This window comes from Rissa tridactyla, chromosome 8, assembly GCF_028500815.1.
Source record: "Rissa tridactyla isolate bRisTri1 chromosome 8, bRisTri1.patW.cur.20221130, whole genome shotgun sequence".
In the NCBI taxonomy this organism is placed as follows: Eukaryota; Metazoa; Chordata; class Aves; order Charadriiformes; family Laridae; genus Rissa; species Rissa tridactyla.
Window position 1 is genome coordinate 44,402,083 of NC_071473.1, and position 27,866 is coordinate 44,429,948.

Here is a 27,866-nt window from a genome sequence, read left to right on the forward strand (position 1 = left end):
GACCTGGAAGCTGAACTCCCCATCTCAGCTGTCCCGCTCAACAGGGCTCTGCAAGGGCCACAGAAGGAATTGAACTCTGAAAGAACCACTCAGCCAACATCAAATCCTGCCTGGTCCCACAAAGCTCCTCAGCTGTACTTGTTCATTTCTACTCATCAGCAGTTTCAAGCCTGCAGTTTGCAGTTCAAACTAGATGCCACTAATCCAGCCATCTCAGAGGGCTAGATTTCCCTGGGCTATAAGGCAGAGAGGTTAGCAGGACATTTACTCTTGTTTCTTGTCACCACCCCTCTATGGCGAACGGAGGGATACAGCTATCAGGCTGCACTTGAGATGGGAGGACAGTCAGGGCTGTTTAAAAAGAAGTCTGCTTCTTCAGGTTAACAGTTCACTTTGATGCCACAATTTCCAGCCTCATTTGAAAAAACAAACCCCTCACAGCCCTGTTTTTGAGGCAAAGGCTGAAGTGGCAATCAAAGCCCAAGTTATTGCAATAGGGTGAAAAGTAGCAGTTAGCAACATAGCTTCCCCTGTCCTAGTCAGGCCATGTACGTGCTTGGCACTGTTACCCTGTGTCAGCCAAGCTCATGCACCTGCCTTGCTGCCTCTCTACCACCGCCTCAACCAGCATGGTCCAAACAAAGGGAGGCAGTGCTGACATGCCAGGCAGACACTTGTTACAAGTGCATGGGTATTAAGGCTTGATATCCATGAAAACAGGAGTGGAAACAGTGGGCATATCCCTGTGAATCCCTACAACATGGCACTGGGACCTATTTGTCAAAGTCTGCTTTTTGGCCAAGGCAAAGAGTAAACCATATAACCAACTAGCCAAACAGACTTCAGCTTATTGGCTCTTGGTGGCAACTGCATTCTGCTCAAGGGAAGGCAGTTTTATATGGCAGTGCAAAGCAAGTAGGAGTTATGAGCCAAAATTTTATTTTGGAAAGTGCAGACAATAGGATGTTTCAGATCTGCCCCTGTGATCACCTAGGAAAGTGATCCGAATCACAACCTATGCAAAAGGACTGTGTGCACAAAGCCCCACAGGTACGCTGGTATTACTTTCAGGTCTTTGAAAAAGTGATTAGTGACAGTGCTAATCAGAGACAGGCACTAACATACCTCTGACACTAAGGAAGTTTCTTGAGCTCTCCTCTACGAAGTGCTTAGCTCTGCTCACAAAGGTCTCGAGATCATAGTCTGGTTGTTCTGTGATTCCCAAGAGGTAGTCAAGTTCAGTCGGCATTCTCTATATTTACAAGGATAACAGTGATGAGAAAATGACTTTCTGGAAATTCAATTAGTTTCTTCAGATCTGTCACACCAATAAACAGAGCTGAGCTTCTACAGACCAGTACCAGTCAGTACTCATTAGCAGCAAGTAGAGGTTGCTAGTTGGAGAGGAAGGGTGACCAGCTGGCCACAAGCACTATAGTCCCACAGTTTAACCACTTGGGCAGGAAACCACAGGACAAAGTTGTCAATGAGGAGAAAGTAACACCACTGACAGCGTCTTGCAGTACAGCCCACAGCCTACCCAGCAGCACTTGGCTCAGACAAGGCAAGGTGCTATCAACATGTAGAAGGCAGCCTGGGTTGGACTTGCCTCTTCCACCTACCTGTCTCAGTTCTCTAAGCTGTTCTACAACCTTCTCCTCTCGTTCACTAATTTGAGTCATAGCGTCACAGAAGTTGGACATGTCAGGAGAGATATCTTCCTCCTCATCACTGGAGAGCTGCAAGAAACAGCCCAAGTAAGAACAGCAAGTTGTTCACAGCTTTGAGATCTGCTCAGCCCACTGCACACACATACATTGCGACCTGAGCCTTCTCCACTGGTCTGTGTTTCCTCAGTCTCCATCTGATTCTGTGCTTCACCACCTCCATTATGAGGGCTGAGCTCTTTCACTCTGCAACAAGAACACTTGTCACTCAGACACTTCTTCCAGCACTTTCTGGGCTGCAGTAGTTGTTTTGTGATGCTGTAATCAATCAGTGCTCAGCAAGAGACATTCAGCTGCACTTAAGCAGTTGCACATTACCACTTCCAGAACAAGCTCACATGGACAGAAACCCCAGAGGGCTGTGGGAAGGAAAGCTGAGATATGTTTTGTCTCCATGTCCAGCCTAGGACCTCTCCTAGAGAGAAATGTCCAAGCACACAATGCTAATTGACGGCAACACCTTTCACAAAAGCTGTCTTCCACATGTCAGCTTCGTCTGTCATGACCAACTAAGAGAACTTAGTGTGGGAAGAAAAGGAATAAGGCTGATTTTTCCCCAGAGACCCACTGTGCCAGAATAGGTCTATAATAAGGATAAAAGCCATGGCTGATGACACGGTACTAGAGGTAGATGTCAGATACCAACTGTGCATTTAATTCCAGTTACTAGTGTCAGCTTCATGTTTCCAGTGAGTTTCAGCCTTGTACCCCCTTTCTTTTAGCTTGAACATGCCTTCTGCACTGGCTAAGAACCAATGGGCCTAACTCAACACTAGAATCTTACTGAAGCACACTAAGTCAGATGTTGCATTTTGTCCTGTACTTTCAGGTGAGCAGGAATGACTGTCCACCAGAAGAAAAAAAGCGCACAACTTCAATCCAGAACCAAATCTGGGAATCTGTCAAGACTCACAGTGTTCCTGAATGCTTATGACAAGAATTACCATACATCCTTTCAGAGAGTGGGATGTTTTCCGGGAAGAAACCAAGCAGCCCTTTGCCAACTAAATGAAGGAAAGCTACCAAGCCTGAAACATGCAAGTGTCATCTTGTTATGACATGACAAAAGTCAGTCTCCCTTTTACTTGTCACGTCACCAGGGAGTTGTAGAGGCATGTAAAGCAGAGACTGGGAGGCACTCACTGCTCTGTCAGGGGTTCCAGGTATCAGCAAGACCCCAGGAAAACCTGGGGCTCAGTCCCTGCAAATCTACCTTGCCCTGCAGGTACCTAAGGTCAAGCGCAGGGCACTCAAAACACACCCTCACCATCTGCTTGGAGGCATTTGAGATCTCCAAGTCCTTCAGATTTTAGCCCAAATCTCCAAGGTGCCATATTCTATTAGTTCATATCAAAGTCTGTCAATAACACAAAGTGTTTTGTGTCATCTGTAGGGCCATGTCAGGGACACAATCTTAGCACACCACTTACAGATAGGACCCAAAGTATTACATAAAGTAAAAGGCATGGAGGTAACCATTCAGGACAAGGTAAACTCCCTGCAAAAACCAGGGCAGTCTGAAGTCTAGCAGGAGAGACTCCTCCTCTGAGGAAAGGAGACATTAGTCACAGTTTAATACAATGTCCATTATGTCTTACACAGAGAGCACCCAGGTTAGTTTCATAAGACAGCTCTAAGATAATTTGCTCCTAGCAAACAATTTCCAAATTGCCATTACAGGCAGTGACAACAAGAGAACTTTTGGTCAGCATAAAAGCAGCCAAAAATCCTTCTGCAAGAAGAGTAGAATGCTCAGATCAGAAAGGCCATTACCTGTCAGCGTATCTCAGTGTGTTTAAGGTGTACTCACAGGAACTCATGCCTGGAGAAATCATTGCTATCTGCAAACAGAACAGAAGACCTCAGTGACTCCCACATCTGACTTTTGCTCATGTTAATGGCCCTACAGATCTCACCAGGCAGCTGGGACACATTAGGGCAAAGGGTCAGAGATGAGACATTCTGTCAAGTCCATTTTTCTTTATAGCTTCTGTGGGACATGCCAGGGGTCCTGTATCCAGCTTTCCACTGGCTTTGTGTGCACAGCCACTGTGCTGCGCCCTCCACAGGAAGCAAAGCCCCTTTGAGAGCACACCAGGCTCTACTGCAGATTCACTGTATGAAAGCGACTTCTGCAGTTCTGCTTCTACAGGGGCTGGGCAAAGCTCACTGGTTCTTGATCTCAGTCACCATGTGAGTGTGGAGAGTGGAGGAGGAAAAACCTATGTGACTTTTTCAGAGAACTGAAGTTTTCTGACTTCAGAGACCCTTCACTCCAGAAGAGCATGAAGCTATTTGGTCAAATTGCTGAAGCCATAAGCAGTGTGTGCATTTGTGCCATGCACATACTCACCATACAGGTCCTTGAGTTTGTTCCTATGAAAGAGTCTCTTAGCACCTGGGTCAGCTTGCTCTCCCGGAAAGGGGTATGAGATTTGTTCTGCCCTAAGGCTCGGATACATTCCTAAGAAAAGACAAGTCTTGTGAATGTGATATCTGCATCTCTTCTCAAACAGCTCTGCAAGCTATCAGCCACCAATTGCTGATAAACCCAACAGGCTGGAGAATGGTCATCTCTATTGCTCTATAAGTACTTTATAGCCTTTAAATACACTCCAGGTATTTGACTGTCACAAGACCACTGGTATATCCATCATATGTAAAAAAGACAACTTGAATAAAGCTTGAAATGGCTGTACCAGTGTCTGGCCTGACAAGACTGCACTGCTTTCCTGGAAACATTCTAAATGAAAGTATACACCATTTTCAAGATTAACATACTAAACTAGGATCTTTTCGGCTGTTCTCTTCCCTTGCACTGGAAAGAAGCAGAACAGATAACCCCAGATTTGAACAGAATCCATGTGTTGGTTAGTGCTATTTGCTCCCAGTGCTATTGCTCACCTTCAAAGCCAGCAAGCTCTTATTGATTTCTGCACCTTCCATTCGTGTCTGCCGATCAGCACTACATGTGTCTGCACCCCTCTCATTTCCTGCCAGATCCACCAAGGAAAATTTGCCAAGCAGTTTCCCTCTTCGGCGTAGTATAATTTGGAAGCAGGCGTGTGACCGTGAAGAGCTAGCATTTGCAAAAGTCTGCCCAGATGTCCTGCGGCAAAGATGCAAAGCATTACAGCTGTGTCACAGAAGACGCAACAGGTGCCGACAGCACTAGACAAGACCTGCAGCTATTCAGTTAAGTTGTTTAACCTCTCCGGTTTTATCCTACACATGAATACCTCAGGTGTGCGTGAATTATGAAATTACCTCTGATATAAGAGCACAGAAGAACTGCTGCGAGAACTATGAACCTGCACCCCATTGCAGAGATTTAAGGCTGTTTAATCTGTCTGCCTCAACTCAGCCAGCCTACACTGGAACCCCTTTCTGACTGCTAATGCCTTACATGCATTTGGAGCTGGAAATACCTTACCACTGCATCTCCCAGCCACAGAGCAGGCTACATGTCATTTTCCTAATGCATCTGCCATTACACGGTAAGCTCAGCCAAGCTCCCCACTAAACAGCATTAGCTGTGCTAGCAGATTACAATCATGGTAAATCCCATTCTCCAGCCAAGCTGGCTTGGCACTTTACCTCTGCTGTGCAACTGCACCTGCCCCATCACTGCTAGACACAGGCTGGAGACTTACAAGTTACCATAAACCTCCCTGTGACCTTCACTGTCATCATTCCCTGAGAAGGCTGGCAGGTTCACTGTCCCACCTGTATCCCTACCGCTGGGGGAAAGGCAGGGAGATTGTCCTAAAATGAGGCAGGAGTCCAAGATGTTAAACAGTTCTTTCTTGGCTTGAGCTTGTCAGCCAAAAAAGCATGCACAGCAGAGAGCTGGATGCACATATCTCCACATACAGTGTAATACAGAAACCAAGGAATTCTCATTTGCCTAGTAATGTTTCCACAGCAGCTGCAACTTAACTGAGACAGATAAGACTTGGTAATACAGATTTTAGCTCCTGATTAGAGACACCAGTACAATGGTAGAGTTGCCCTGACTGCAGCCTTGCTGCCAGGATGATGAGCCAAGCCTACGGCTGTCCCTTGGCACTTGCTCTCAAGGATTCCTTAGAGAAGATCCTTGCACAACATGCAGCAGTTTTGCTGCCATTGGAATAGCTCATCTGGCCTGCAGTTAAGTCAAAGCATTTTTGCAACTGTAGGTTGATGCCAGCTGCTCTTCCTTGATCTTTACAAGCCCACAGGGAACTACTTAGGCTCCTGTAAAACTAGCTGATACTTCTAGAAAGCAACTAGACTGCTAAGTTTAGCTGTGGCACCAGGGCAGTCATCTCCTCATGTGATTAGTTTCTTTCTTCTTGGAGTTACATGAGGAGATGTGGACCATGAACTCTGGCCTTCTCTATGGCAGGTAGGCTAAATCTGTCGCTGTTAGCCCTTTATTCTGTAGCTACCTTCTTTTCAGGCAGAGGTGCTGCTCAGTGCCTACCTATTACTGGGAACACCAAGCTGCTGTTTAAGTCTCAAAGCACCAGCAACAGAGATTATGTATTTTCTGTAGACATGGAGGTAAAACAGGACATGACTCTTATCGGTTTTTTGACACCAAACCTGCAGGCACTGCCCATCTCAATCATTCTGGAGACATCTTCAGCGCAGTGGACTTGTCTCTCTTGGAGACCAACGACTTGGACCTGCTGCTTGCCATCCTCCAGGACTCGAAGCTTTGCCTTCTTATTCAAGAGGTCAAACACCTATATTCAGGCAACAAGATTAAGGTAAATCTGAGCAAAGTCTCCTTGTAACTATTTTGCATTGTGTTTATAGAAAGTTATATAGAAACTGCACATTTACATAGCCTTCCAGTTCAATTCCAAACACAGCAAGAGCAATAGACTATACAGAACTATAGAAACTAGTAAGTTTCACCCAGCTACTTATGAAACACTCAGCCAAAGAAATCAGATTAAGATTTTTAAAAGAGTCATACCTTTCCATTGTATATTTCAAAGAAAGTCACATAGACTTCCAGGTTCTGACTCCTGTACCTGGGCTGGTTTAGGAGGAGGAAGACATCTTGTGCTAGTGAGGAAACGCAGGAGTTAAATAGTTTAAAACATGTTCTAGTTGATACTTGATCTACTTTCAAATATCGCACAGCCATAAGGCAGTGTCTAGCAGTCAAATGATAGTCATCCTAAACAAATGCTGGTGAAACAATTAGTGCTGTGCTACCATCTGGAAAACAGTTCCAGCAGCATCATCATCCAGGGACTGAAAACATAAAGGGATATGGAAGTTTCTACTGCTGATGTCACCTGCAAACAGCAATCCTTAGTGATCTGGAGGAACACTGGTATCTGCTATTGTATTAGACAGGCCTGAAAAGAGTCACATATTTGTGTTTCAAGCGCTTCTTGCGGAAAGCCTAGAAAACATGCATCCCTGAGCATCTGCATTGCTGCTGTTTGGAGACAACAGTATGCCAGATTAGTTGACCCGTTGGCTGGATCTAGTGCAGCTCCTCACAATTAGGCTTCAGACTTTGAAATTGAGCTAAAAAGCAAAGACTTTCCCTTCAGGGCTGGTCATAACTAATTCTCAGAGACTGGCAAACAGCTGCTCTTGTTTCAACTGCCTTGCTACACATACTAGTTTCACAATACACCTTTCTAAAGGGAAGGTAGAGGAGGTCAGGGTTCATGGTGCTTTCTAGGCATTAGATCAAGGAGGGACTTCTAAGCATCTGTTTTCTTCAATAATTTTGCATGTGCTAGATTTTTTGCATCTAATAATGCTTACAAGAAGAAACATAACGCATACATTCATATGCTTTCTGTATAACAAGCTTTATATGAGAAATGGGTAGGGTTGCCTTGCATTCGGGTCAGGTATTTCCAAACACCATCCTGAGCCCAAGACAAAAGTTAAATGGTTCAGCCCAGCGACTGCCAAACTAGAAAATATGTCATATCTCTGCCTCAAAAAACAAGTATCTTCTGGTGAGTTAAGTGTGAATCTAGAAACTTACAGGCTGTAAAATATTTAGTGAAACTGACAGAAAAATAATCATACCTCCTGCAAACACCACTGCTTCTTACTGAAAATGCAAATACTTTATGTATCTTTTACTGGAAACATTTTAAATAACCATACAAAAACAGATCGTATCTAAGAAAAACAAGCACCAATTTGATTTTTGTATTTAATGAAGAATCAACTTACAGGCAAAAGCATATATGCCCTTTGAGGCATTCTGTGTTCTCCCGCAGAAGTCTCCGCCCATAGTCTGTGAAGAGAAAAGGCCAGAGGTGAGGTTTGGTACAAACAAGTCGAGCTACCTGATTTTAGTCCTGAGAATGTACTAGAAAGTTACCATATATATACTCTGATGTCAGTGAGATGATTAGAACACAGTTCAATTCAGGATTAAATGAGTTTGCTGCTTCCCTATGGGCTCACAAAGAAGGTCTGGACTATGCAAAGCAACAGCTGAACGCCTGCAAGGCTCTGCAGCACAGAGTCAAAGCAGTTGTTCCTCCAAGGGGAGGCTCATGGCCTTGACAGTGCAACCAAAGAGCCCCTGGACAGAAGAAGCAACGCCTCATTTTTTAGGAGGTAGGTTGAGCAACATTTTCACTGCTACTTGCAAAAGCTCACGTGTGTGATACCAAAATGCATTAAACTTCTAGAGCAGACAATACCTTTAACTCCTTTGATCAAGATACCTTTAATCTCAACAAAACTTCCAGTTGGTTGCTATCCTGGTGACTTTCTCTACCACTTTTATATGAAACAAATTCCTTAAAACAAAACTCAATCCCATGACACGTTCTCAATCTGCCAGAGTTTAATATGCAGCACTCCAGACTCAAGGTACAGCTATTGTCCTTGCACTAGATCTGCACTCTAGGATCAGGAAGGGGCAGTAACTCCACTGCCTATGATTTTAGTGCCTCACAGTTGTATTCCTGTGGTGATGCTCAGATGAGCACGTTCGTCTTCTCACGCAATGGAGGCAGCCTATGTCCAAACTTCTATAAACTTCCAAATTCCCTTCTGGATTACTGGAAGAGATCTACAGCTCGCTACATAGCGCTACTGATAGGAGATCCTCACCTAAAACTTGCCTCAAACACTGGAACGACAGCAACCGTCTGATTACTCAAACTGGCAGGCTAGCCTAGTCTGGTCCAGATCACTGTAGTTTGAGGTAAAGGTTTCTTGCAGAACAAGACAACAGATTACTCATTATCAACATCAAGGAGCTTTAAAATACTTTATCTAAAGCTAGAAAGTTTGAGACCTTGGAGAAAAAAAACCAAAACAACAAAACACTTACATGTGTCTTGCCACTGCCTGTCTGGCCATACGCAAAGCATGTTGCCTTCCCACCCTCAAAGATGGTCTCTACAAGAGGTCTAGCAGTGAACCTGGATATTCAGAAGGTAAAGAGACAGTTAAGGCAAGCATTTCACAGCCTACCTCATCAGTTTTCCTGAAAAAAAAAAAAAAAGAAAAAAACAAAAACCAAAAAAACCCCACACACACCCAAACACACAAATAAATGCAAGTCAGCGAGACCATGCCAAAAGAAAGCTTTAGAATTATCAGTCCTTTGGTTTCCTCAAAAAAGGATTTTAATATTTATTTCAGGTAACCGTTTCTTTGAGCCAGGATGCCATCTAGCCATAGCTCCATGCTTTTACCTTGAAAGTCATGCCCAATGAGAAGAAAGCATTACCTGTATACCATTTCATTAGAAGAGGATTCATCAAATGAAAAGTCAAATCTAAATGCTTGGGTTTCAAGGTATTTTGTCAAGTCCACTTTCTGCTTTGGCTCATGGACCAGCAGGACACACTTGCTTGGAACAGTAATCACATCACATTCCTTTTTCAGAAGTTCTGTTGACAGAAAAGACCCTCAGTTACAAAAATAAGCAAAGTCAAACTGCTCCAAGACAGAGCTGCTTTGTCAACACACTCGCCTTGTTTATTAAGAGGGCGCTTCCTCACACAGACACAAATTCTATGTTCTTCTATCTAAAAAAAAAAAAAGAAAACAAGTAATTATTTCCCAATTACACCCACACCTACTTAGTATTACAGAGAGAAAGATCCGATGCTCCCTCACATCTGCTTTTCCATATGCTGATTGGATCTGCCTCTGTAGACCCACTCATGCAGGGACATAAGTCTTAAAATCCATTCAGTGCATAAGAAACACTACAAACAATTGACCTCTGCATAGCATGCTCCAACATATCAACTGGAAATGCTGCTATGCTATAGAAATTGCCCCAAATATTCAAAATTAGTAAGAAGTTTAGTCCTTGGCCAGCTTTCCAGCAAAACCTGTGATATCATTACTGCAACTACAGTCAAATTCAGGCAAATTATTATTTTCATTTATGCCAGAGGTATTTTTTGACCTGGAGCTCTTTACCGATGCAGTAAGTATAGCTCTTTGTGCAACACAGCTACCCATCAGTTGAGTTTGGGAAAGTGCATATTCCATTGGGTGAGGCAGAAAGCAGAGGACAACAAGCTCCTCTTCTGTCATGCAGCGATACATACACAGACAGATGGTTCTCAGCCCTATAGGATGCAGGCACACAACACACCTACTGTTCCAAGCTACTCCACACCTACTTTTGTGTTTGAAGTTGAATGCAGTCTTTTTTCACTAACCATAACAAGGCCTTTGCTTGACAAGGACTACTTGGTTCTCATACATTAAACAATACTACCTCCATAATTGCTGAAGATATTGACCAAACCTGGTCTTTCTAGTGTTTGACCTCTACTTTTGTTCCTCTGCTTTTTGACCTAGTTTAAAATTACTTAATATACCACCAGGTACCTCAAGACCACAATACACTCAGAGGATTTCCAAGGTGCAGTGATGCACTCAGTTGCTCATATACTAAAATCTTCAGTACAACATAAAAAGTCTGTCTACAGGCTGCAGTTAGTAGCCTCAGCATTTACTTACTGGGTCAGCTATAGATATTGGCTGGCAGTCTAAAGTTGCTCTGAATTCCTTGATCATCCGTGCAAACTCCCAGTTTGGACAGCTGCTGTCAAATTCCTGCATGGAAAAGCCATGGATGGTCACAGCAAAAAAGCCCCAGAGCACACTATGCAATCAGCTGTACACAACTAGAAACATTTCACTTAAAAGCCACAAGATTCAGAAGTTTCTGAATCTAGAATGAATCAATCCATCCTTACACTGCTTCGTAAGAACAAAGCCTGTCCAAAATGTGTTAGTTTCAACTAAGTTTCAACTAAATTGTGATGCACTATCCTATAGTATTTCCCCGACTGGTGTATTATAGAGTACTCCACCTGTGCACGTTTTGTCCTGATTTCACTAATTTGAGCTCTCTTTTCTTCTCTCTTGTTTTTCATTTTCTCCATCTCTTTCACAATGTTAGTTCTTCTCCGAACTAGATAAAGTAAAAACATTTCCTTGGATTAAGTTTTCAGCACAATACAAATATTTCAATACAAACTTTTCCGGATTGGTGACAGACTAACTTGTACAGGAAACAATAATCTTCAGAAGGACAGTCATTAACTTTGCAGCATTTCCTTCCCAAACCAGATCTACTTACCACAGAAACTGCATCGCAAGCCTCACTACCGATAAAGTAAAAGCAGTATTTCTGAGGAGATATGCTATAAAATAATTACACATTTGTAATAAAAAAAAATACTCAAGATATTCAGTCTTACTGCCAAAGCCACCTTTTCAAAGCAGCAATCACATGGCCATGCGTTGCTGACTGGTGGGTCAGTTCTTACCCACTGCTCCCTCATACCTGGGCTCACTGAAGCGTTCGTTCCAGCAGCAGGCAGATGATCCTCTGTATTGCCATTTCCATTTGTCAGTGAGGCTTCTGGAGCACAGATCAGCCTGCTAGTCCTGGTTCGGCCAGCTGCAGAAAGAAGCCAGACGAAAACCAATAATTAGATCCCAAAGATCAAGGATAATTTTCTAATTTGTAAAGCCTCACAGGCCACAGGCATTCCTTAACTTGGATTCTGAATCAGAAGAGAGAACTAGCTAAAACCTGTGCAAATAATTTTTTAAATCCTTTGCCAATCAACAACTTTTATTCAAAGCTACAAATCAAGGCCACACCGACTAGACAAGAATTTAGTATCGAGCCTCTTATCTCAATGTTTTGGCAGAAGTTAATACACAAGGCATGCTCTCAACTATTCATAGGGTAGGACTGGTAAAGATAAATAACAATAATTTCACAATTCAGGTAGGCTCAAGTTCTTGCCTTATTCAACCAGTATAGGTAAAACTACTGCCAGACTAGTTACAAAGTGTGTTGTCAGCAGTTTCAAGGCACTTCTCTTCCCACTCTAGCCCTGTGAATACCACTTCATGCAGTTAAAGCAGATACCACATCCACCCACCCACCCACACAACCACAGCTGTCTGGCTAATAAAGCACATTATTATTCAACAACATTGTTTCCTAAGTCCTTTGAGAACCCCTTTAGGTAGGAGCCCTGCATATTTGCGTAGTGGCAGACCTCTAGGTCTCTCCTGTTTTATATATGAAGGCATAGCGGTTGCTCCTCCCCCCTGGGATTTGCAGTTTACCTAATTAAATGCATACAAAGCATCTTGCCTCATAGTAAGAAATCACTGGGTTCTTTCTCCACTCACCAGGAACTGACAAATTGTTTCTGGTTTGTGTAGAAGGGCAGGGATCCACCCCCATCTCATTTTCCTGGAGGCTGCACTGGGATTCTGTGATAACAGTCATCCTGGAACGGCCACGAGCAGCTTTGGAAACACAAATTCAAGGTCAGCATCATGCCTCAGACATTCACAAGTAATCGAGTGCTCGCCAAGTGCAGAACAGTGGGGAACAAGGTGTGGTTAAAAAGACCATTTCCATATGTCTGATACATTAGCAAAGTGCAGGACAAAGCAATGCAGGTGGGTGAAAAGCAATCATGAAATACACCACTACAGAAAAGCAAACAGTTCATTCCAGATTTGCAGTTCCAGTGAATTTCTTTCAGATGCCACTAAGGATTCACTAACAGGGCAGTTCCAGAACCTTAATACCTAGGAAGGAGGCAGTAAAAGTCAGGGAACTGGGAAATCCTCTGAAGCCTCACACTTGCAGAGCTGCGTGAATTAACTGTTTGATGGTAACAGTAGTACTGCAGTCTGGCAACTGGTCATGAGCAGCATCATGACCACCATCACAGCACCCAACCACGCACAGACAGTGCGCGTGGTGCACAGTGGACTGGGAGCGTGATAGCGCTAAGTTCAGCTAAAAGACTATATAATCGCAAGAGCAAATCTTTGGAAAGGGTCCTTTTGAGAGCAGTCTCCACTGTCACATGCCAAGGTATATTTCTTGCACTGAGACCAAGTCCCTTGGAAAGCTGCCTGGGAAAGGGATTGGAACATACACCTCAATAGATTTGTAAAGAAAGCAAATCTGATACAAAAAAAAAAAAAAAAAAAAAAGAGAAGAGTGATATGAAAGCTAGAACTACCTTTACCTCCAGCAACCACAAGAATTTATCCAGAATTAATCACTATGATTTTAAAGGACATTAGATTTTGTCAGCCTGATGGTTAATTTCAATTCTGGATCAAATTCCTCACAATTGTGCCAACTAAGTTCAGTGCTCGTATCTGTTAACTCTTCACCTAGAATCTTCTGCTCAGGTGCAGAGACATTAGGTGTCACTGCTGCAACTTTAGGAACAAAAAGCATCAGCTTCATTATGCTCAGAAATGATATTTCATTCCATTTACTTGTGTGGCACATGCCCAGACCTGCTCTCATCACAAACTCGGCAGCACTTTTCCTGTAAATGATAGTGCTCCTGGACAGGCATACCAACTGCAGGACTGGCTGCCTCTAAATGGGTTTGATTCAAGAGTGTCTAGCACGTGAGGATATTCAGCATCCTCCAAAGTTCTTGTTGATTAATAGGTCTGAGGCAATATCTGTTGCTTAATTCGTTCTGAAAGCACTGCTTCTGCTTCTCTCACTTTCCTGGATGAGAGGGAGACAGACACCTCCTGTTCTTTTTTAATTCATTTAGTCTAAGAACCAAAACCTGAAGACAATGTTAGCTTTCTAATTGGTGCAGTGCAGAGTTTGCAACAGGACAGATACTCACTGACACTCAAGGGTTTAGCTAGCTATAATGACAGATAATAATCGAGAAATATTGAAAAAAACTGCTTCTCTCATACTCTGAGCAGGTCTTCAGAGACAAGGCTGTGCTAGTAGGAAAGACAACAGATACTTCAGATTTGCAATTAGATTCTGTACTACAGGAAAGCCGTGACCTCTGTGAGGACATTTTTCCATCAACCTGTGACTGGATTAAAATACCTTTATTTTCCCAGCTGGCTATCCAGCTCCATTAACTGAGCTGTCTAGAAACAGTCACCACTTTACCACATCATTTTGCTTGCCAGTTCACAAAATTTATGGATAGTTCTCTGGATTTGAAGATCAGGACGCTGTACCACAGAACAACTTTTGACATATTAAGCCTCTTTGACTACTGCTGTCTCTCCGATGCAAGGGGATTTGTACTGTTGTCTTCTGGTACCAGCCTCCCTGTCTTGCATCACAGCAAGAGAGGCCAGACAAGCTGAGCTGTTTTGTTTACAGCCCAATTGCATGGAAAAGTATCAGTTCCGGATAACTATGCACTTTAAGAGAATCATTAAATTAGCAACCTTAGCATCACGTAAGTGCATTGCAAGTAGACCTGTAATGCTGCAATTCAAAAAGCCAAAAGAGTCAACTAATAAGCTAAAAGAATGTAGAAAACGTGGGAGTTATGCAACTCCTGACACCTCAACAAAAACAATTCCTTCACAATCCCACACTGACATCTCTATCTTCTCTTCTGGCTTTGCTTAAAACATTGTACTGACACTGAGCCATGGCACACCAGCTGACACTTTGGCTGCCTGGTCCAAAATTCTCCAAGGATAGAGCTCTAGTTAGTGTCTAGGGAGACTGTTTGAAGAGGAGACATCCATTTGTCACGGCTATTTCTTTCTTGCCCTTTCCACTCTCGTTTTGACACTTTTAATCTTAATAACTGCCACTTACCTTTTGTTGTTTGTGACATTTGCAAAACTCCATATGAAACTTTAAAACTCAGCAACAGTAGCTGCCTAGTGACATTTAAAGAAGTCTCAAGGAATAACAACAACAATGCTGCAGAAAAGGGCAACGCATCAACAAATCCCAGCTCACAGGAACAGGACAGCAATCTGTTAGCAAAGTTTCTGCACTCAGCAGTTCAAAATGTTGGTATGAAACAGCATGCTCTTTATTAGCATTGCCTGAATGAGCAACCTTATGATGCACTAAAGTAGAATATTATGGCTGCAATGAAAGACCACCACCGTTTCACAGGGATATAGCAGAGAGAATAACATTTTCTCACCTTCCCGTGGAGCAGGAATTTTTGAAAGGGTTGTTCTACGCTTCTGTTTCTGAAAAACAATGAATGCTGTAGTTAATCAGAGTAAACTGCAAGCACCTAGCACAGCAGTTCGAGACAACATGGCTACAACAAGGATTTTTCTGACTAAAGTCTGACTATGAGACAGAAAAGACAAGTTAGAGACCTCAAACTTTAACTGAGGGAATTATTTATAACAAGACCTATGCTGTTGGCACTTCAGTACCGTAGAAGAGACTATATCACTTCAAAGCACTTACCTGTACGGTTACATTCTCTTGCAAGGGAAGGTTCTCTTTCACATCTGCAGCAGGTAGTTCTTCTGTTAACTCTGGATTTATTAATATCACATCATCAATATCAATCTACAAGAACAAAGGCAGGATTTTACAGAGTGGAATATTGCTGCTACCACTTACAGCATATTTTTTTTTTTTTTGACCTTGACTTTCAGAGGCAAACAAACCTGACCCACTGCCTGCCAAACGTTAAGTTAAAATTGCCTGGAAGGGCAAGACAGTAGTTCACATTCCATTTGAGTAGTCTCATACATCCAAATATGCTAAAAAAAAGTTGAGCCATTTACCCTCATCTGCCAAACACCACGCAGCTCTGCAGGTGCCATAGAGCACTTCTGAAGAGATGGACAAAGCACATTTGCCATCAACTGCTTTAATCTCTTAGTGCTAATCTTAGTAAATCTCATCTGCTCTGTGACTTCTGCGCTAGGAGAGCATTAAGTGTTTACTGTACGACTGCACTTACTGAAATAAACTTCAAAGAGCTGCTTAGACTTTGGGACATGAAGGATTCAGCATTTAATCCACAAATCAATTCACCTACATTTTTTTTTTTCCACTTGCTGTTGAAGCCATTTCACCTAGGGCCAGATACTGCCTCCTTCCTGACCCTCCAGTGAAGTCATAATCCTGCCTTCAGCTTGTTCTGCGGCGCCCTGGCACAGGCAGCCGCTGGTCTGGGGGAGCGACGCCAAGGGCAGACAGCCAAGGGCAGGCTCCAGCCCAAAACACGACATCTCGGCTCAGTTTTTCAAACCAAACACAGCAGAGGAGTTTGGTAGCACATGTACACAAGAACTCTGGTATCACAGCAGCTTGCGCTGGAATCCACCTAACAAAACAACACAAGCACCGCTCCAGGAAGCTCTTGACTTCTCAATTAACTTTTAAAATTCCTTAAATGAAACGAGGGTCCATTAAAAGAGCAAAAACAAATAGGTGAGCCTCTGTAAAATGTGCAGATACAACATTCTAACATAAGAGAGTTATAAAATTTGATTTATATGGAATCTGTAAGTATCTAGTTGGAAAGTTAATTAGCTCAGAAACAGATATACGTGGACAGAATAATATATAAGTGTATGTAAGTATACAGACACAGTGTACATAGGTGTCTTAGAAAAATGCTGGATTTTGAAGCATCTTCGTGAATATTTAATATCCGATCACATACATGCAGTTTAGTCAGCAATTCTACCTGAACCCACACATTTTGTGTATTTGAATGCAGCACGCACATGAACAGTACAAGATCTACTTTCAAAGAACCCACCAATGGCAACTTTAAGATTTTAACTAAACTTTAGAGTATATAGAGAAACCAGCAGGAGTATGTTTGCTCAGTTACTGAAGCAGACTTTGTTAAGTGTCAGGATTTCGGTCACATCAGCCTCAAATGCCCCAAATTACCCCCCCACACACATCCCGTCTCATCCAATATTTATTTTGCACCAGCGCAGAGATTCAGGAAATCAAACTCATCCCTCTTCACCTTATTAGCGGCACATTAAGTCTTAAGTCACGTTAAAGCCATGAAAAGCCAGCAGCCAGCCCCCAGAGCTGGGAAAACGGGGACTCGGGGGCACTCAAAGCCCAGGGGGGAAGGGGGAGACCCAGCACCCCCTCGTTCACCCTGAGAGGTTGAGCGCCCTGGTGGGCTCCACTCCAGCCACTTCCCCATCGTACCTTCACACACCGATTTCGTTGCTTTAATTATGCAAAACATTAAAATAAGCACGGAACTGAACCGGCCTACCCGTCCCGGAGTGGGGGTAACCCCCCCGGGCTGCGGCCCGAGCAGGCCGGGACAGAGATGGGGGCCCACACTCACCTCCTTCCCCTTGACGGTGCCGTCCTCGTACCACTCCACCGACACGGAGGACCGCTCCACGTCCACCGTCTTCACCGTCGCCTTGTGGATCAAGCCTGGAAGAGATTGGCGTTAAGATCCCGGCCCGGCCGCCCGACGGCGCCGGGACCCCCTTCTCCCCTCACCGTTGCTCCGCTGGATGTTAACGACACAGCCGGGGGAGACGTGGCGGTAGATGCGGGAGTCCATGACGGCTCCTGGGCGGCGGCGCGACCTCCCGTCTCAGCAGCACAACCCCGGCCCGGCCAACCGCCGCCGATTTAAACCCCGCGCGCCGCCGTGCCGCGGGGGCTACCGGGAAAGCACGGCCGGGACTACACCTCCCGGCATGCTGCGCGCGCGCGGACGCCTACAGCTCCCGGCGTGCTCCGGACCGCTCTCCCAGCAGGAGGGAAAGGCCCTCCGGGGGCGAAGGGCATACCGGGAACTGTAGTTCGGCACCGCTGCGCGATGGCCGATTGGGCAGAAGGGAGGTGGGACTCGGACGGGGGGTCCAGAGGTACGGACGGGGGTCACAGGCGAGGAGGGACTAGAAGCACCAGCGTGAAAGAGAAGACACGCGCAATAAATAGCAACACACTTTAATTAATCTGATTTTTGACCAAAAAAAGGGGTAGCTTCACCAAAGTGAAGCCCCAAAAAATTCATCGACACTCGTGCCTGTTCCTCTCCACGGAAATCTTTAGTAAAAGGCGAAAGATTTATACGATCTGAAGAGAAACCAGAGTATGCCACCATCTTTCCCCCCGCCACACCGCCCGCCTGCCCCGCGCCCCATAGCTCAGGGCGAAGGAGCCCCCGCCCGCCCCCGGCCCCGCAGCCCCCGGCCCGGCCCGGCCCCGCCGGGGCGGACCGGCCCCGCCGACCCGGACGGCTCGGAGCGGCCGCTGCAGCGGACACCGGCGGGGCCGGGGCGGTGCGGGGCGGCCGCGGTGCTCCCTGGGTATGCAAATCATCCGAATGCTAATGAACACATGCTAACGAGGCGGGGCAGGGGTCAAAGGGCCGGCAGTTCGGGGTCAGCGCTGCTGCAGCCGGTCCCGTGCCCGGCCCCGGTTCCCCCAGCCCGAACGTGGCTTGTGGCTCCCTGTCCTGGTTCAGCCCCCGCCGGTAACCAGGGCCGCGCAGCCCCTCGGTCGCTCCTCCCTCCCCCCCCCCCCCCCCCCCCCCCCGCCACCAGCAGGATGGGGAAAGAATCAGGAAAAATGAGGAGAACTCATGGGTTGAGATAAAGGCAGTTTAGTAAGGAAAGCAAAAGCCACGCACAAGGAGAGCAAAACAAGGAATTCATGTAATGATTCGGGTTGGAAGGGACCTTAAAGATCATCCAGTTCCAACCCCCCTGCCCTGGGCAGGGACACCTCCCACTAGACCAGGCTGCTCAAAGCCCCATCCAGCCTGGCCTTGGACACTTCCAGGGATGGGGCATCCACAGCTTCCCTGGGCAACCTGTTCCAGTGCCTCACCACCCTCACAGTAAAGAATTTCTTCCTGATATCTAATCTAAATCTACCCTCTTTCAATTTGAAACTGCTACCCCTCATCCTATGCCTCCACTTGCTGATAAAGAGTCCCTCCCCATCTTTCCTGTAGCCCCCTTTAGGTACTGGAAGGGGCTATAAGGTGTCTCTTCTCCAGGCTGAACAACCCCTGCTCTCTCAGCCTGTCCTCATAGCAGAGGTGCTCCATGCCCCTGAGCTGAATTCATTCCCTGCTTCCCACTGGCAGGTGGATGTCCAGCCATCTCTGGGAAAGCAGGCCTCCAGGACAGTGACTTGGGAAGACCAACGCCATTACTCTAAACATCCCTCCTTTCCTCCTTCTTCTCCAGCTTCATATGCTGAGCGTGACATCATGTGGTACAGAATATCCCTTTGGGCAGCTCGTCAAATCTGTGCTCCCCTTCAGCTTCTGGAAAAGGCCTGGATTAACGTAACCGTCGCGGAACAGCACGTGTTATCAGCATTACTCTCACACTGAGCCCGAAATGCAGCAGCCACTGGGAAGAAAATCAACTCTCTCCCAGCCAGCCCCGGGAGAGCACCGCCGCTCGTCCCCCCCTGCGGCAGCGCAAGGGTAAAGGTGAGAAACTCGTGAGTTAAGATAAAACCAGTTTTAATAATTTAGAGAAAAAATAATTAATAAAGGCCAGCTGCCCTGTCTGCTGCGTTCTCTTCCCTATTCCTTGGGATCATCCACCCACCCGCTCAGCCACAGATCCCCTGCAAAACCCACAGTGAACATCTACAGCCTATAAATCACTCTGTTTTTCACCAGAAAAGGGGTAGCTCCACCGAGGTGGAGCCTCAAAAAATTCATCGACACTCGTGCCTGTTCCTCTCCACGGAAATCTTTAGTAAAAGGCGAAAGATTTATACGATCTGAAGAGAAACCAGAGTATACCCAACGTTCCGCCAGCACACAGCCCCTCTCCCCGTTGTCCCCCCCAGGAACACGGCGACCCCAGCCGCCACGGCCGGCCCCCCGTCGCTGCACATGGGCACGGCCCGGGCACGGGCACGGCCCGGATCCGAGGTGCCCCGCGGGGCGGCGGCGGCGGCGGCCAGCACTACCGGGACCGCGCCACCGGTCCGCGGTGCATCCTGGGTATGCAAATAATTCCGCATACTAATTAGCCGTATGCTAACGACGCGCCGGCAGCGCCGAGCACGGCCGTATTGCTGTGGGGGGGCGCCCGTCCGGTCCCGCCGTGGGGTGCCGGGCCCCAAGCCCAGCCCGGAGCCGTTGGTGAGGTGCCTCCCTGCGGCAGACAAACCCCGACAGTGCTCCCCCCGCTCCCTCCGTCCCGGGGCCGCCGGTACCCCGGCAGAGCAGCCCCGCTGCCGCCATCGCCCGCCGCTTCCCCTCAGCCCCGCGGCGTCGCCTGGCAACGGCGCGCGCACGGCGCCGGCGGCGCGGTGACGTCAGGGCCTCGCGAGAGCTCGCCCCGCCAAACCGCCCCGTGAGGCCCCACCCCCTCCTCTTTGCGCCGGTGCCGCACCATGGGTGAGTGAGGACAGAGTCGGGCCCGGCCGCCATCCGCCGCCATCTGCCCGCCGCGCCGCCGCTGCCCGCCCCGGCCCCTCACCGCGGGGCTGCCGAGGGTGCCGCCAGCCCGCGCCGCCCGCTACTGGGGGTGGCCGCGACGGCACCGAGCTGCTGATGGGGGGGAGGGTGCCTAGGCCCAACATGGCGACGGGTGTGGGGGGGCGGGTGGCCTGGCCTCGCCTCGCCTCGCCTCGCCGCAGGCCCCCGGCGCTGGGCTCGCTGTCGGCCGCGCTGGGGCCGTAGTGGTCGGGGGCTGTGGAGGGAGCGTTTCCTGCAGGGAACCCCGCGCATGAGGTGGGACGGCTTTCGGAGGGGTGTGGGTTGGCCCTGTACTCCAGCTGGTTGGTGGGGGTTCGTTGGGGAAACAGGAGATGGGGCGTGATGGGGACATGGTCCTTATGGGGGACCCAGCAAGCTGGTCAGGAGAAAGTGGTTTATGTTGGGGTGTCTCTCAGGGGCCCAGCAGACAGGTGGGACGAGGGTTCCTTCTTACAAATGATCTACCAGACCCAGAGGATAATGCAGGGTGTCTCCTATAGGGTCCTGTGTAGCAGATTGGGATGGGGCACTTTCCATAGGATGCCCAGTACATGAGGTAGGTTGGGAGGCTGCTTCCCAGAGGGCATACCTGTCAGGCACGGTGGAGGGAGTCTGTCTGCTTTGTGCAGCCCTGATGGAGGGGTGGAGGCGGATCTGAGTATCAATGATGAAGCTTCTCTGACTGCTGCATAAGGCTGAGTGCACTGTGCGGATACCAACCTTGGAGAGCTGAGGACTCAGAACCGTGCCCTGCCATGGCCAGGTGGGCTCCAATGCCATCCTCTGTCTGCCATCCTCTGACCGCGCTGCTCTCCATTCAGGTATCTCCAGGGACAACTGGCATAAGCGTCGCAAGACTGGGGGCAAGAGGAAGCCCTACCACAAGAAGAGGAAGTATGAGTTGGGGCGACCTCCTGCCAACACGAAGGTGGGTGATTTGCAGAAGGTGGTCAGTAGTTGTGTTTTCATACTCGGGTTGCTGGTTGTGTGCTGGTAGAGGCTTAGATATGTTGTTAAATATTTTGTGAGTGGTTAAATATCTGTTACTGCATCTTTAAAAGGTGGTACTTTCCCCTCTGCCTTTGGAAAGCAGTGATACTGCTATATTTATAATAAGAGGCAATTGGAGTGATGAAACTTTCACCTTAGGTAGATGCAACAGACCGTCTTGGTCACTTACCGCATCTGCCGATGCTGGGGCTTGTCATAGTTACACTGACCACATTGCCTTTGAGGTTAGGACTTGACTGGGCTCCTGCGTGTGCTGTACAGCATTCCAGCACCAACAACACCCTGGTGTTTGTTTCTGACTGTAGATTGGCCCACGCCGAATTCATACAGTGAGGGTTCGTGGTGGAAATAAGAAGTACCGTGCCCTTCGGTTGGATGTTGGCAACTTCTCCTGGGGATCGGAATGTAAGTACATCCTAAGCCTGATGTGTTGTTGGAAGGGAAAAGTCTTCTGTAGCTGTGCTGGTCCCCAGTACCGCTACAAAGTAGCGGGATGATGATGCAGGCGTGGATTTGTAGTCTGGGTTTGAACATTGTGGAGGTTGCAGCGCTGGGTCTGAAGCAGCATGCAAAGTGATGAGAACTTTGACCTTATGTGGCCTTAGGAGACTTGAGTGTCTGCTAAGTTCACAGTGATTGGAGTGTCATAGTTACACTGAGTGACATGCTCACGTTATCTTCTTTACTGGGGGAGAATCGCAGAAGGGAAAAAAAACCCTAAATATGGGTGGTTCTTCATAAATGCAGTTTCTGTTCACTGATGGACCTAAAATTTAGGCAGTCCTGCACATGAGTGAAAGGTGTTTGTCCTGGGGCCAGGCCACCTCAGCAAAATCCTAACATGTGCAGTTCACTTCATACTCCTGCTTTGCTAAGCAAAAGCAGGAAGCACAGAAGCAGGAGTCTGTAGTGTTTCCCCTGAGCAAGGTGGGTTTTCTCTGAATTGCAAGCTGGAAACCATATAACTCGAGCCCGGGCCTGTTCAGTGTTACTCAGCGTGATGGAAGAGCCAGCAGTTAGTAAAGTGGTGTTTCAGTGGCCAGCGCGGTGTGAGGGAGAAGGGACGTCCTTTCTCCTCAGTGATCACAGAGCGTTGTCCATGCTGTGGTAAGTGCTGTCGTTCATAGGCAGTATTACAGAAGGGAAGGGACTGGAGCGTACCTTGCAGAACATCTTGTGCCTGGCTTTTGCATATATGGCAGGCTGTGTCACCAGGGTGGGCGACTGCTAAACAGTCAAATCTGGTAGCTGAGACTGAATGCTTCAGGTGGGTTTCAAAAGGTGAAAACACCAGCTCCCCCTCTCAACTTACTCATAAACCCTCATCCTATGAGAATGGTTTATAGTATGTGTTGCAGAGCAATCCCGTTCAATACAGCTTAATTCAGTAACTCTAGGAAGTACATGTGGTATTAAGCCCTGTGTGCAATGTTAGTTGGTATCTGCTGAGGTATCTTCCAATCCAGAAATTTAGTTTTTAGCATTGCTTGGTCTTACTTGAAATGAGTTCCAGCAAGGCCACAAATGCCAGTTTTTCACCTGGAGTCAGTCGGTTTCTAGGTGCAGGCTTCTGTCGTAGCAACGGAAAGTTGGACTGATGAAAAATAGATGCATCTCTTAGTTAAATTTAACTCAGTGCCAGGGAAGCTGGAGGACATTTGATGGGGAGATGAGCGTGAGGTGATCTGAGGGTATGGGTGAAATGCTGTGGACTGTGTTCTCAGTTGTCTGATCCCTGTAGGTTTGAATTCATACTCTTCTTTTGAAAGGCTGCACTCGCAAGACCAGAATCATCGATGTTGTCTACAATGCTTCCAACAATGAACTGGTGCGGACAAAGACCCTGGTGAAGAATTGCATCGTTCTCATTGACAGCACCCCGTACCGGCAGTGGTACGAAGCCCACTATGCCCTGCCCCTTGGACGCAAGAAGGGCGCCAAACTGGTATGTCTGGGATTGTCATTGTCATTTTGACTCCTTGTGGAGTAGAGTCTGCCCTGCTGGAGGCAGTCAGCCGTCAGGAGTGGGCGTTGCCTGCCAGAAGAGGGTTGAGTACCCATCGGTGATAATGTTGGTTATCTGGGCTGCATTCCTGTCAGCTCCCGGGATGAGTCTGGCTCTGTTAATGGAGTGTTCAGTACTACGGAGCTCTCTGAGCCATTGCACCTGTTTGTGCACAAGGACCTGCCTGTCGATCTCTTTGGTCTTCTAATGATGATACCGTTGTCCAGTTCTGCTACTGAAGGGAGAGCGATGACATATTATGATGCTGAGGAAGACTTTGCAGGTCAGGTCCCTGTGCTGGGAAATGATTGCTTTGATGGGAACCTCGTGGATTGCTTTTAATTTTAAGATCCAAACCCCAGACTGCTAGAAAGTATTTAAGTCTCTCCATGTAGCACTCAGCTTAAGGTTGTTCCCCTGCATTAAAAACAAAGCACTTCTGGCTGAGCACTGTGCAGTTCAGAAGCGCAGGGAGAGCTTGTAACCTGTCTGCGAGGACTGCACCGCACCCGAGTGCCCTCATTATGTCTGGAGAGATAAAGAGTGGTCACTTCTTTGGAGGAGGATTAATTCAAGGAGGAAACCTTTGCAGTTTCATTTGTCTGAGAGCGCACTTCCCTAGGGCACCGTGCTTTGTTGTCAGCAGTGACTCTAGTTAGCAACACACTGCACTTCTTGACCTCAAAAGTGAAACAGCTCCTGGTTCTGTGAGGTTGAAGTATTTCTACCTCTGGAAGGTATGACTTGGGAAACATAGTAGTACAGCGCTGAGAATACAAGCATCTCCTTGGTGTTAGTGGAGACCACCTGCGCTAGCAGAAGGTGGCCATATGCTTAACCTTGTCTTCGCTTATGGTCTTGTTTTTAGACTCCCGAAGAGGAGGAAATCTTGAACAAGAAGCGTTCAAAGAAGATCCAGAAAAAATATGATGAGCGAAAGAAGAATGCCAAGATAGCGAGTATTCTTGAGGAACAGTTCCAGCAAGGAAAGCTACTTGGTGAGTCCCTGGCAGCATTCATGTGGGTGGGGATAAGGGAGTCAGGGCACAAACACGGATGCCAGAGCAGATCTTATCTTGGTCTTGGGATCATTTAAAGTTCTACTCGCTGTGATAAAGCGGGGTGAAAGCGATGGGGTGTTCTCCATACCTGCGTATCTTCTGGGTTTTAAATGTTAACTACTTTTATCTTCCCTGGAGTTACCCCACTTCGGGCAGGAAGGGGAGATCTATTTCTGGAGCTTGAATTGGTATGTGGCCCAGCCAGGCTTCTGGAGTTGATCATTCCTGATTGGCCTTTGAGAAAGATAATGGGGCTCAAGATTTAAAAAATGAGTAAAGAGCCATGGGCTGCACTGTGCATCAGAAAAATGTCCTACCAACGTGTGACAGCTTTGACCAGTTTCGAGTTCTGGGATATAGTTCAGTGTTCTGAAGTCTTCTGGTGATGAGACCTTTGTCCAGTTCTGCTACTGAATTTGAGCGATGACAGTTTGGAGATCTGAAGAGGACTTCATTAGGGACTCAGTCCAGCAGAGCAGGTTCAAGAGCGTGGTGCCTTAGGGGGCAGTACTGAAACCAGTACGTAAAGTGGTGTGTCTGTTACTGGTAACTTGCTCCTCTGTACTTTTGCAGAGACTTGCCTGCAGTGTTTATTTCACTTTGTGTATATACTGGGGTGGTGAATTATTAAACTTCTTTAACTGGATGACTTCTCCTTGCAGCCTGCATTGCCTCCAGACCTGGACAGTGTGGCCGAGCCGATGGCTACGTGTTGGAAGGCAAGGAATTAGAGTTCTACTTGAGGAAGATCAAGGCCAGAAAAGGCAAATGAATAAAAACTATTCTGCTGAGAGCACGAATAAAACCCAGAGTCTACTACACTAAAGGGGTTGTGTGCTCATTTGTGTGTGCGTGATGGAGGGGGCTTGTGTAGCTCCTCCTGCCTGTGAAATGTGAAGGAAAAAGGATTTTTCCTGGAATCCCTGAGCACTTTGGTGACTTCAGGCAAGCTCTGACCCTGCACGCTCTCAACTAAAACATCTCCCTGGGCTCTAGACAGCGACTTAGTGGACCAAGTGGGTGTGGAAAAGAGTTGTTGGACTCGGCTCAAGTGGAGGATTTCCAGTACTGGAAACCTGTGAGCAGGAGGAAGGTGCGAATGTCCACTCCCGTTAAGATTTCTCGCTTTCAGGAAGCTGCCGGGGTCTGGCTGGGCATGTTCCCCCTTTTCCTGTGGTGCCTTAGGTCTGCACGAGCTGTGTTTGGGGTCTTGGAGTGAGTTTGGGTGAGACAGGGGTCTCCTGCATCTCCAGCCTCAGCAGCTGGTGCCTCCTGCTCTCCTTTCCAGATAACGCGTCCTCCAGTTCAGGCCAGCAGCCCCTTCTGCCGTTGCATGGCGTTTCCTGCCCGGCTGTATCATTGCCTTCAGGATCTGGTATCTTCTAACCAAACATGGCTGCACTGGTCGTTGACCAGCTGGTCTTTCCCTGACCTCCTTGGTATCATTCCAGTGCGAGAGAAATTCCTTCTAGCAGAAGGGGCAGGCTCTCGTCGTGGTCTGTCCCTTTCGAAAGCTGGGTACAAACTCCAGCTTTCTGCCCTGTCACTTGTGGTGGGATTGGAAAGCTGTGACGAACAAAAGCTTTTCTGGATGTTTTGGGGCGTGAGATGTTATTCCTTGGGGCTGCTGTCTTTAAAGAAAGCCAGCATGGTGGATCTCTGCATCTGGTTGCCAAATGCTTTGTGCAGGTATTAGGGTGAAGTTAGGAGGCCATCTAAGGGCTGGTCCCAGGGCTGTGGGGGACCCGGCCTTGCACATCTCGTACCTGCCAAGTGGACATTGCACATTTCACCCTGTGCATTATTTTTACAAAAGCCTCGTTTATTCATAGGAATTCTCAGGTGTGAGGCAAAGTACCTGCAGCCCCAGCTTCACAATCTTCAGCTCTGAACTGGAGGAGATTGTCATCATCTTGCCCCGAGCAGAGCTGTGGTGAGACCCATGTCTCTAGTGTCCTAATGCGGACCATGTTCTTGTGATGCTGTGCACTGGCTGCCGAGGGTGGCAGCAGGAGGTGCTAGCGGGCTCCGGTGCCCTGGGTGGTTGGCACGGAGCCGAGGATGGGTCTGCCACGGAAGGGACACCCCAACCGCATCAGAAGATGATACCTGTTACCTGGGTGGCCGCGAGGTTGTGCTATGGTGGGCATGCATTGGCACTACTTCCCAGCCCGGGTCTGCCAACGGAGCTGTGGCCAGCCGGGTGCCACTTCTGGAGTCCCTGGCAGTGGGACCTGGGCTGGGCGGGACGTTTGCACAAGCACATTCCTTCTCCATAGCGATCCGGGGTAAACTTTCCCTGCTCTCCAGCAACGCCTGCTTTCCAGAGGTGGGGTGGAGGTGATAAAGGGCACTTGGGAGGGATGCGTCACGGCTGCTTCCTCTGAGTGCGTTTCTTCTTTCCCCTCGTCCTCCGAGAGTGCAAACAGGATTCAGGGTGTTTCTGGGGGACTTTGTACGGATGGAGAAACTGAGCAAGTAACAGGGCAAGTGCCAACTTGGTGTCAGAGGCAGGAGCTGTAAACCTGGCCCCTGATGAGCAGGGTTATGGCTAATTCATCAGTGCACGCTGCTTGATGAAGTTACTGCTGTGAAAAACACAGCAGCCAAGGGCAACAGCCCGTGGGAACGAAAGTGGCACCTATCACCCACCGCAGCCACGCTGTAGGTGTGACATGGGAACAGGAGGGTGGCACCTGGCTCCCACGGTGGCACAGGCTGTGGGACCTCGGTTTAGCTGCAGGATGTGTTGTTTCTGGCCTGGCCTTGGCACAGCCCCGTGGACGTGCGCAGGGATTTGCCCGTCCGGGAGGAGGCAAAACTGCCCTCACTGAGCACGGAAGAGATGGGCAGGGGCTGGGGTTAAGCACAGCTTCAGTCTGGCTAATTTTAGGAGGTGCCAAAGCCTGGTCCGAGGACCTTGCCCGCTTCTACAGATAGACGAGAGGGCTGAATTTAAAAAAAAAAGAGCTACTTTTCATACGATGAGCAGCCGGCAGCGTAGCCCCAGTGAGGTCACGCGTCACCCCGAGTGCTGCTCCTTGCTGTTGCATGACTCTCAGCTCCACGCAGTATTAACTTCGGGGTATTTTCACGGGAAATGCTCCAACCCAGAAAAATGACCTCGTGGTTACACTTTAACAGGTCCAGCAGTGGCCCGGAGGGTAGCGGAGAAGGAGCGGGGCTGCCTTGCTAGGAGGAAATGGGAGCTTTGTAGGAAAGGTGGCTTTGGGAAAGGGAGGCTTGCAGGAAAGGGAATTTTTTAACAGCTCTGTTGATATTCTCAGGGGAAACACACTTTTTTGAGTGCAGGAATCGTTCTACAGGTGCTGAA

At 47.7% G+C, this 27,866-nt stretch overlaps 3 protein-coding genes and 7 non-coding genes across 10 annotated transcripts in view; 7 read left to right on the forward strand and 3 right to left on the reverse strand.

Moving 5' to 3' along the window:
- The window catches only part of ARMH1 (armadillo like helical domain containing 1), a 16,807-nt gene extending 12,170 nt beyond the window's left edge, over nucleotides 1–4,637 (forward strand). Inside the window, exon 12 of the mRNA XM_054212121.1 lies at nucleotides 2,557–4,637. Within this exon, the coding sequence (XP_054068096.1) occupies nucleotides 2,557–2,570 (14 nt within the window). The 3' untranslated portion in view covers nucleotides 2,571–4,637. The remainder of the gene's footprint in view (nucleotides 1–2,556) is intronic.
- Nucleotides 1–17,675, reverse strand: part of KIF2C (kinesin family member 2C) — an 18,243-nt gene extending 568 nt beyond the window's left edge. Inside the window, exons 1-20 of the mRNA XM_054212119.1 lie at nucleotides 17,494–17,675; nucleotides 17,330–17,424; nucleotides 15,460–15,564; nucleotides 15,182–15,230; nucleotides 12,402–12,521; nucleotides 11,536–11,652; nucleotides 11,060–11,160; nucleotides 10,704–10,799; nucleotides 9,697–9,751; nucleotides 9,451–9,613; nucleotides 9,049–9,139; nucleotides 7,932–7,995; nucleotides 6,697–6,788; nucleotides 6,318–6,460; nucleotides 4,632–4,836; nucleotides 4,081–4,191; nucleotides 3,501–3,568; nucleotides 1,817–1,913; nucleotides 1,623–1,739; nucleotides 1,126–1,252 (exon numbers count right to left, since the gene is read on the reverse strand). Of these exons, the coding sequence (XP_054068094.1) occupies nucleotides 1,126–1,252; nucleotides 1,623–1,739; nucleotides 1,817–1,913; nucleotides 3,501–3,568; nucleotides 4,081–4,191; nucleotides 4,632–4,836; nucleotides 6,318–6,460; nucleotides 6,697–6,788; nucleotides 7,932–7,995; nucleotides 9,049–9,139; nucleotides 9,451–9,613; nucleotides 9,697–9,751; nucleotides 10,704–10,799; nucleotides 11,060–11,160; nucleotides 11,536–11,652; nucleotides 12,402–12,521; nucleotides 15,182–15,230; nucleotides 15,460–15,564; nucleotides 17,330–17,424; nucleotides 17,494–17,557 (2,080 nt within the window). The 5' untranslated portion in view covers nucleotides 17,558–17,675. The remainder of the gene's footprint in view (nucleotides 1–1,125; nucleotides 1,253–1,622; nucleotides 1,740–1,816; nucleotides 1,914–3,500; nucleotides 3,569–4,080; nucleotides 4,192–4,631; nucleotides 4,837–6,317; nucleotides 6,461–6,696; nucleotides 6,789–7,931; nucleotides 7,996–9,048; nucleotides 9,140–9,450; nucleotides 9,614–9,696; nucleotides 9,752–10,703; nucleotides 10,800–11,059; nucleotides 11,161–11,535; nucleotides 11,653–12,401; nucleotides 12,522–15,181; nucleotides 15,231–15,459; nucleotides 15,565–17,329; nucleotides 17,425–17,493) is intronic.
- Nucleotides 17,676–17,984: 309 nt separating this feature from the next.
- LOC128914427 (U5 spliceosomal RNA) lies at nucleotides 17,985–18,098 on the reverse strand. Its single transcript, XR_008468298.1, has one exon. It is a non-coding gene; the product is annotated as a U5 spliceosomal RNA (small nuclear RNA).
- A 1,556-nt stretch (nucleotides 18,099–19,654) lies between these two features.
- Nucleotides 19,655–19,769, reverse strand: LOC128914429 (U5 spliceosomal RNA). The gene has a single exon (XR_008468299.1). It is a non-coding gene; the product is annotated as a U5 spliceosomal RNA (small nuclear RNA).
- A 517-nt stretch (nucleotides 19,770–20,286) lies between these two features.
- RPS8 (ribosomal protein S8) lies at nucleotides 20,287–25,358 on the forward strand. Its single transcript, XM_054212122.1, has 6 exons — nucleotides 20,287–20,374; nucleotides 21,277–21,383; nucleotides 21,772–21,871; nucleotides 23,236–23,411; nucleotides 24,340–24,469; nucleotides 25,195–25,358. Exons 1-6 carry the CDS (start codon nucleotides 20,371–20,373, stop codon nucleotides 25,302–25,304), a joined length of 627 nt encoding a protein of 208 aa, XP_054068097.1. The 5' UTR covers nucleotides 20,287–20,370; the 3' UTR covers nucleotides 25,305–25,358.
- Nucleotides 21,111–21,195, forward strand: LOC128914408 (small nucleolar RNA SNORD55/SNORD39). Its single transcript, XR_008468279.1, has one exon. It is a non-coding gene; the product is annotated as a small nucleolar RNA SNORD55/SNORD39 (small nucleolar RNA).
- Nucleotides 21,577–21,680, forward strand: LOC128914411 (small nucleolar RNA SNORD46). The gene has a single exon (XR_008468282.1). It is a non-coding gene; the product is annotated as a small nucleolar RNA SNORD46 (small nucleolar RNA).
- LOC128914409 (small nucleolar RNA SNORD38) lies at nucleotides 23,673–23,745 on the forward strand. Its single transcript, XR_008468280.1, has one exon. It is a non-coding gene; the product is annotated as a small nucleolar RNA SNORD38 (small nucleolar RNA).
- Nucleotides 24,909–24,980, forward strand: LOC128914410 (small nucleolar RNA SNORD38). The gene has a single exon (XR_008468281.1). It is a non-coding gene; the product is annotated as a small nucleolar RNA SNORD38 (small nucleolar RNA).
- Nucleotides 25,359–25,928: 570 nt separating the features above from the next.
- LOC128914422 (small nucleolar RNA SNORA35) lies at nucleotides 25,929–26,058 on the forward strand. Its single transcript, XR_008468293.1, has one exon. It is a non-coding gene; the product is annotated as a small nucleolar RNA SNORA35 (small nucleolar RNA).
- The last annotated feature ends 1,808 nt before the right edge of the window (nucleotides 26,059–27,866 follow it).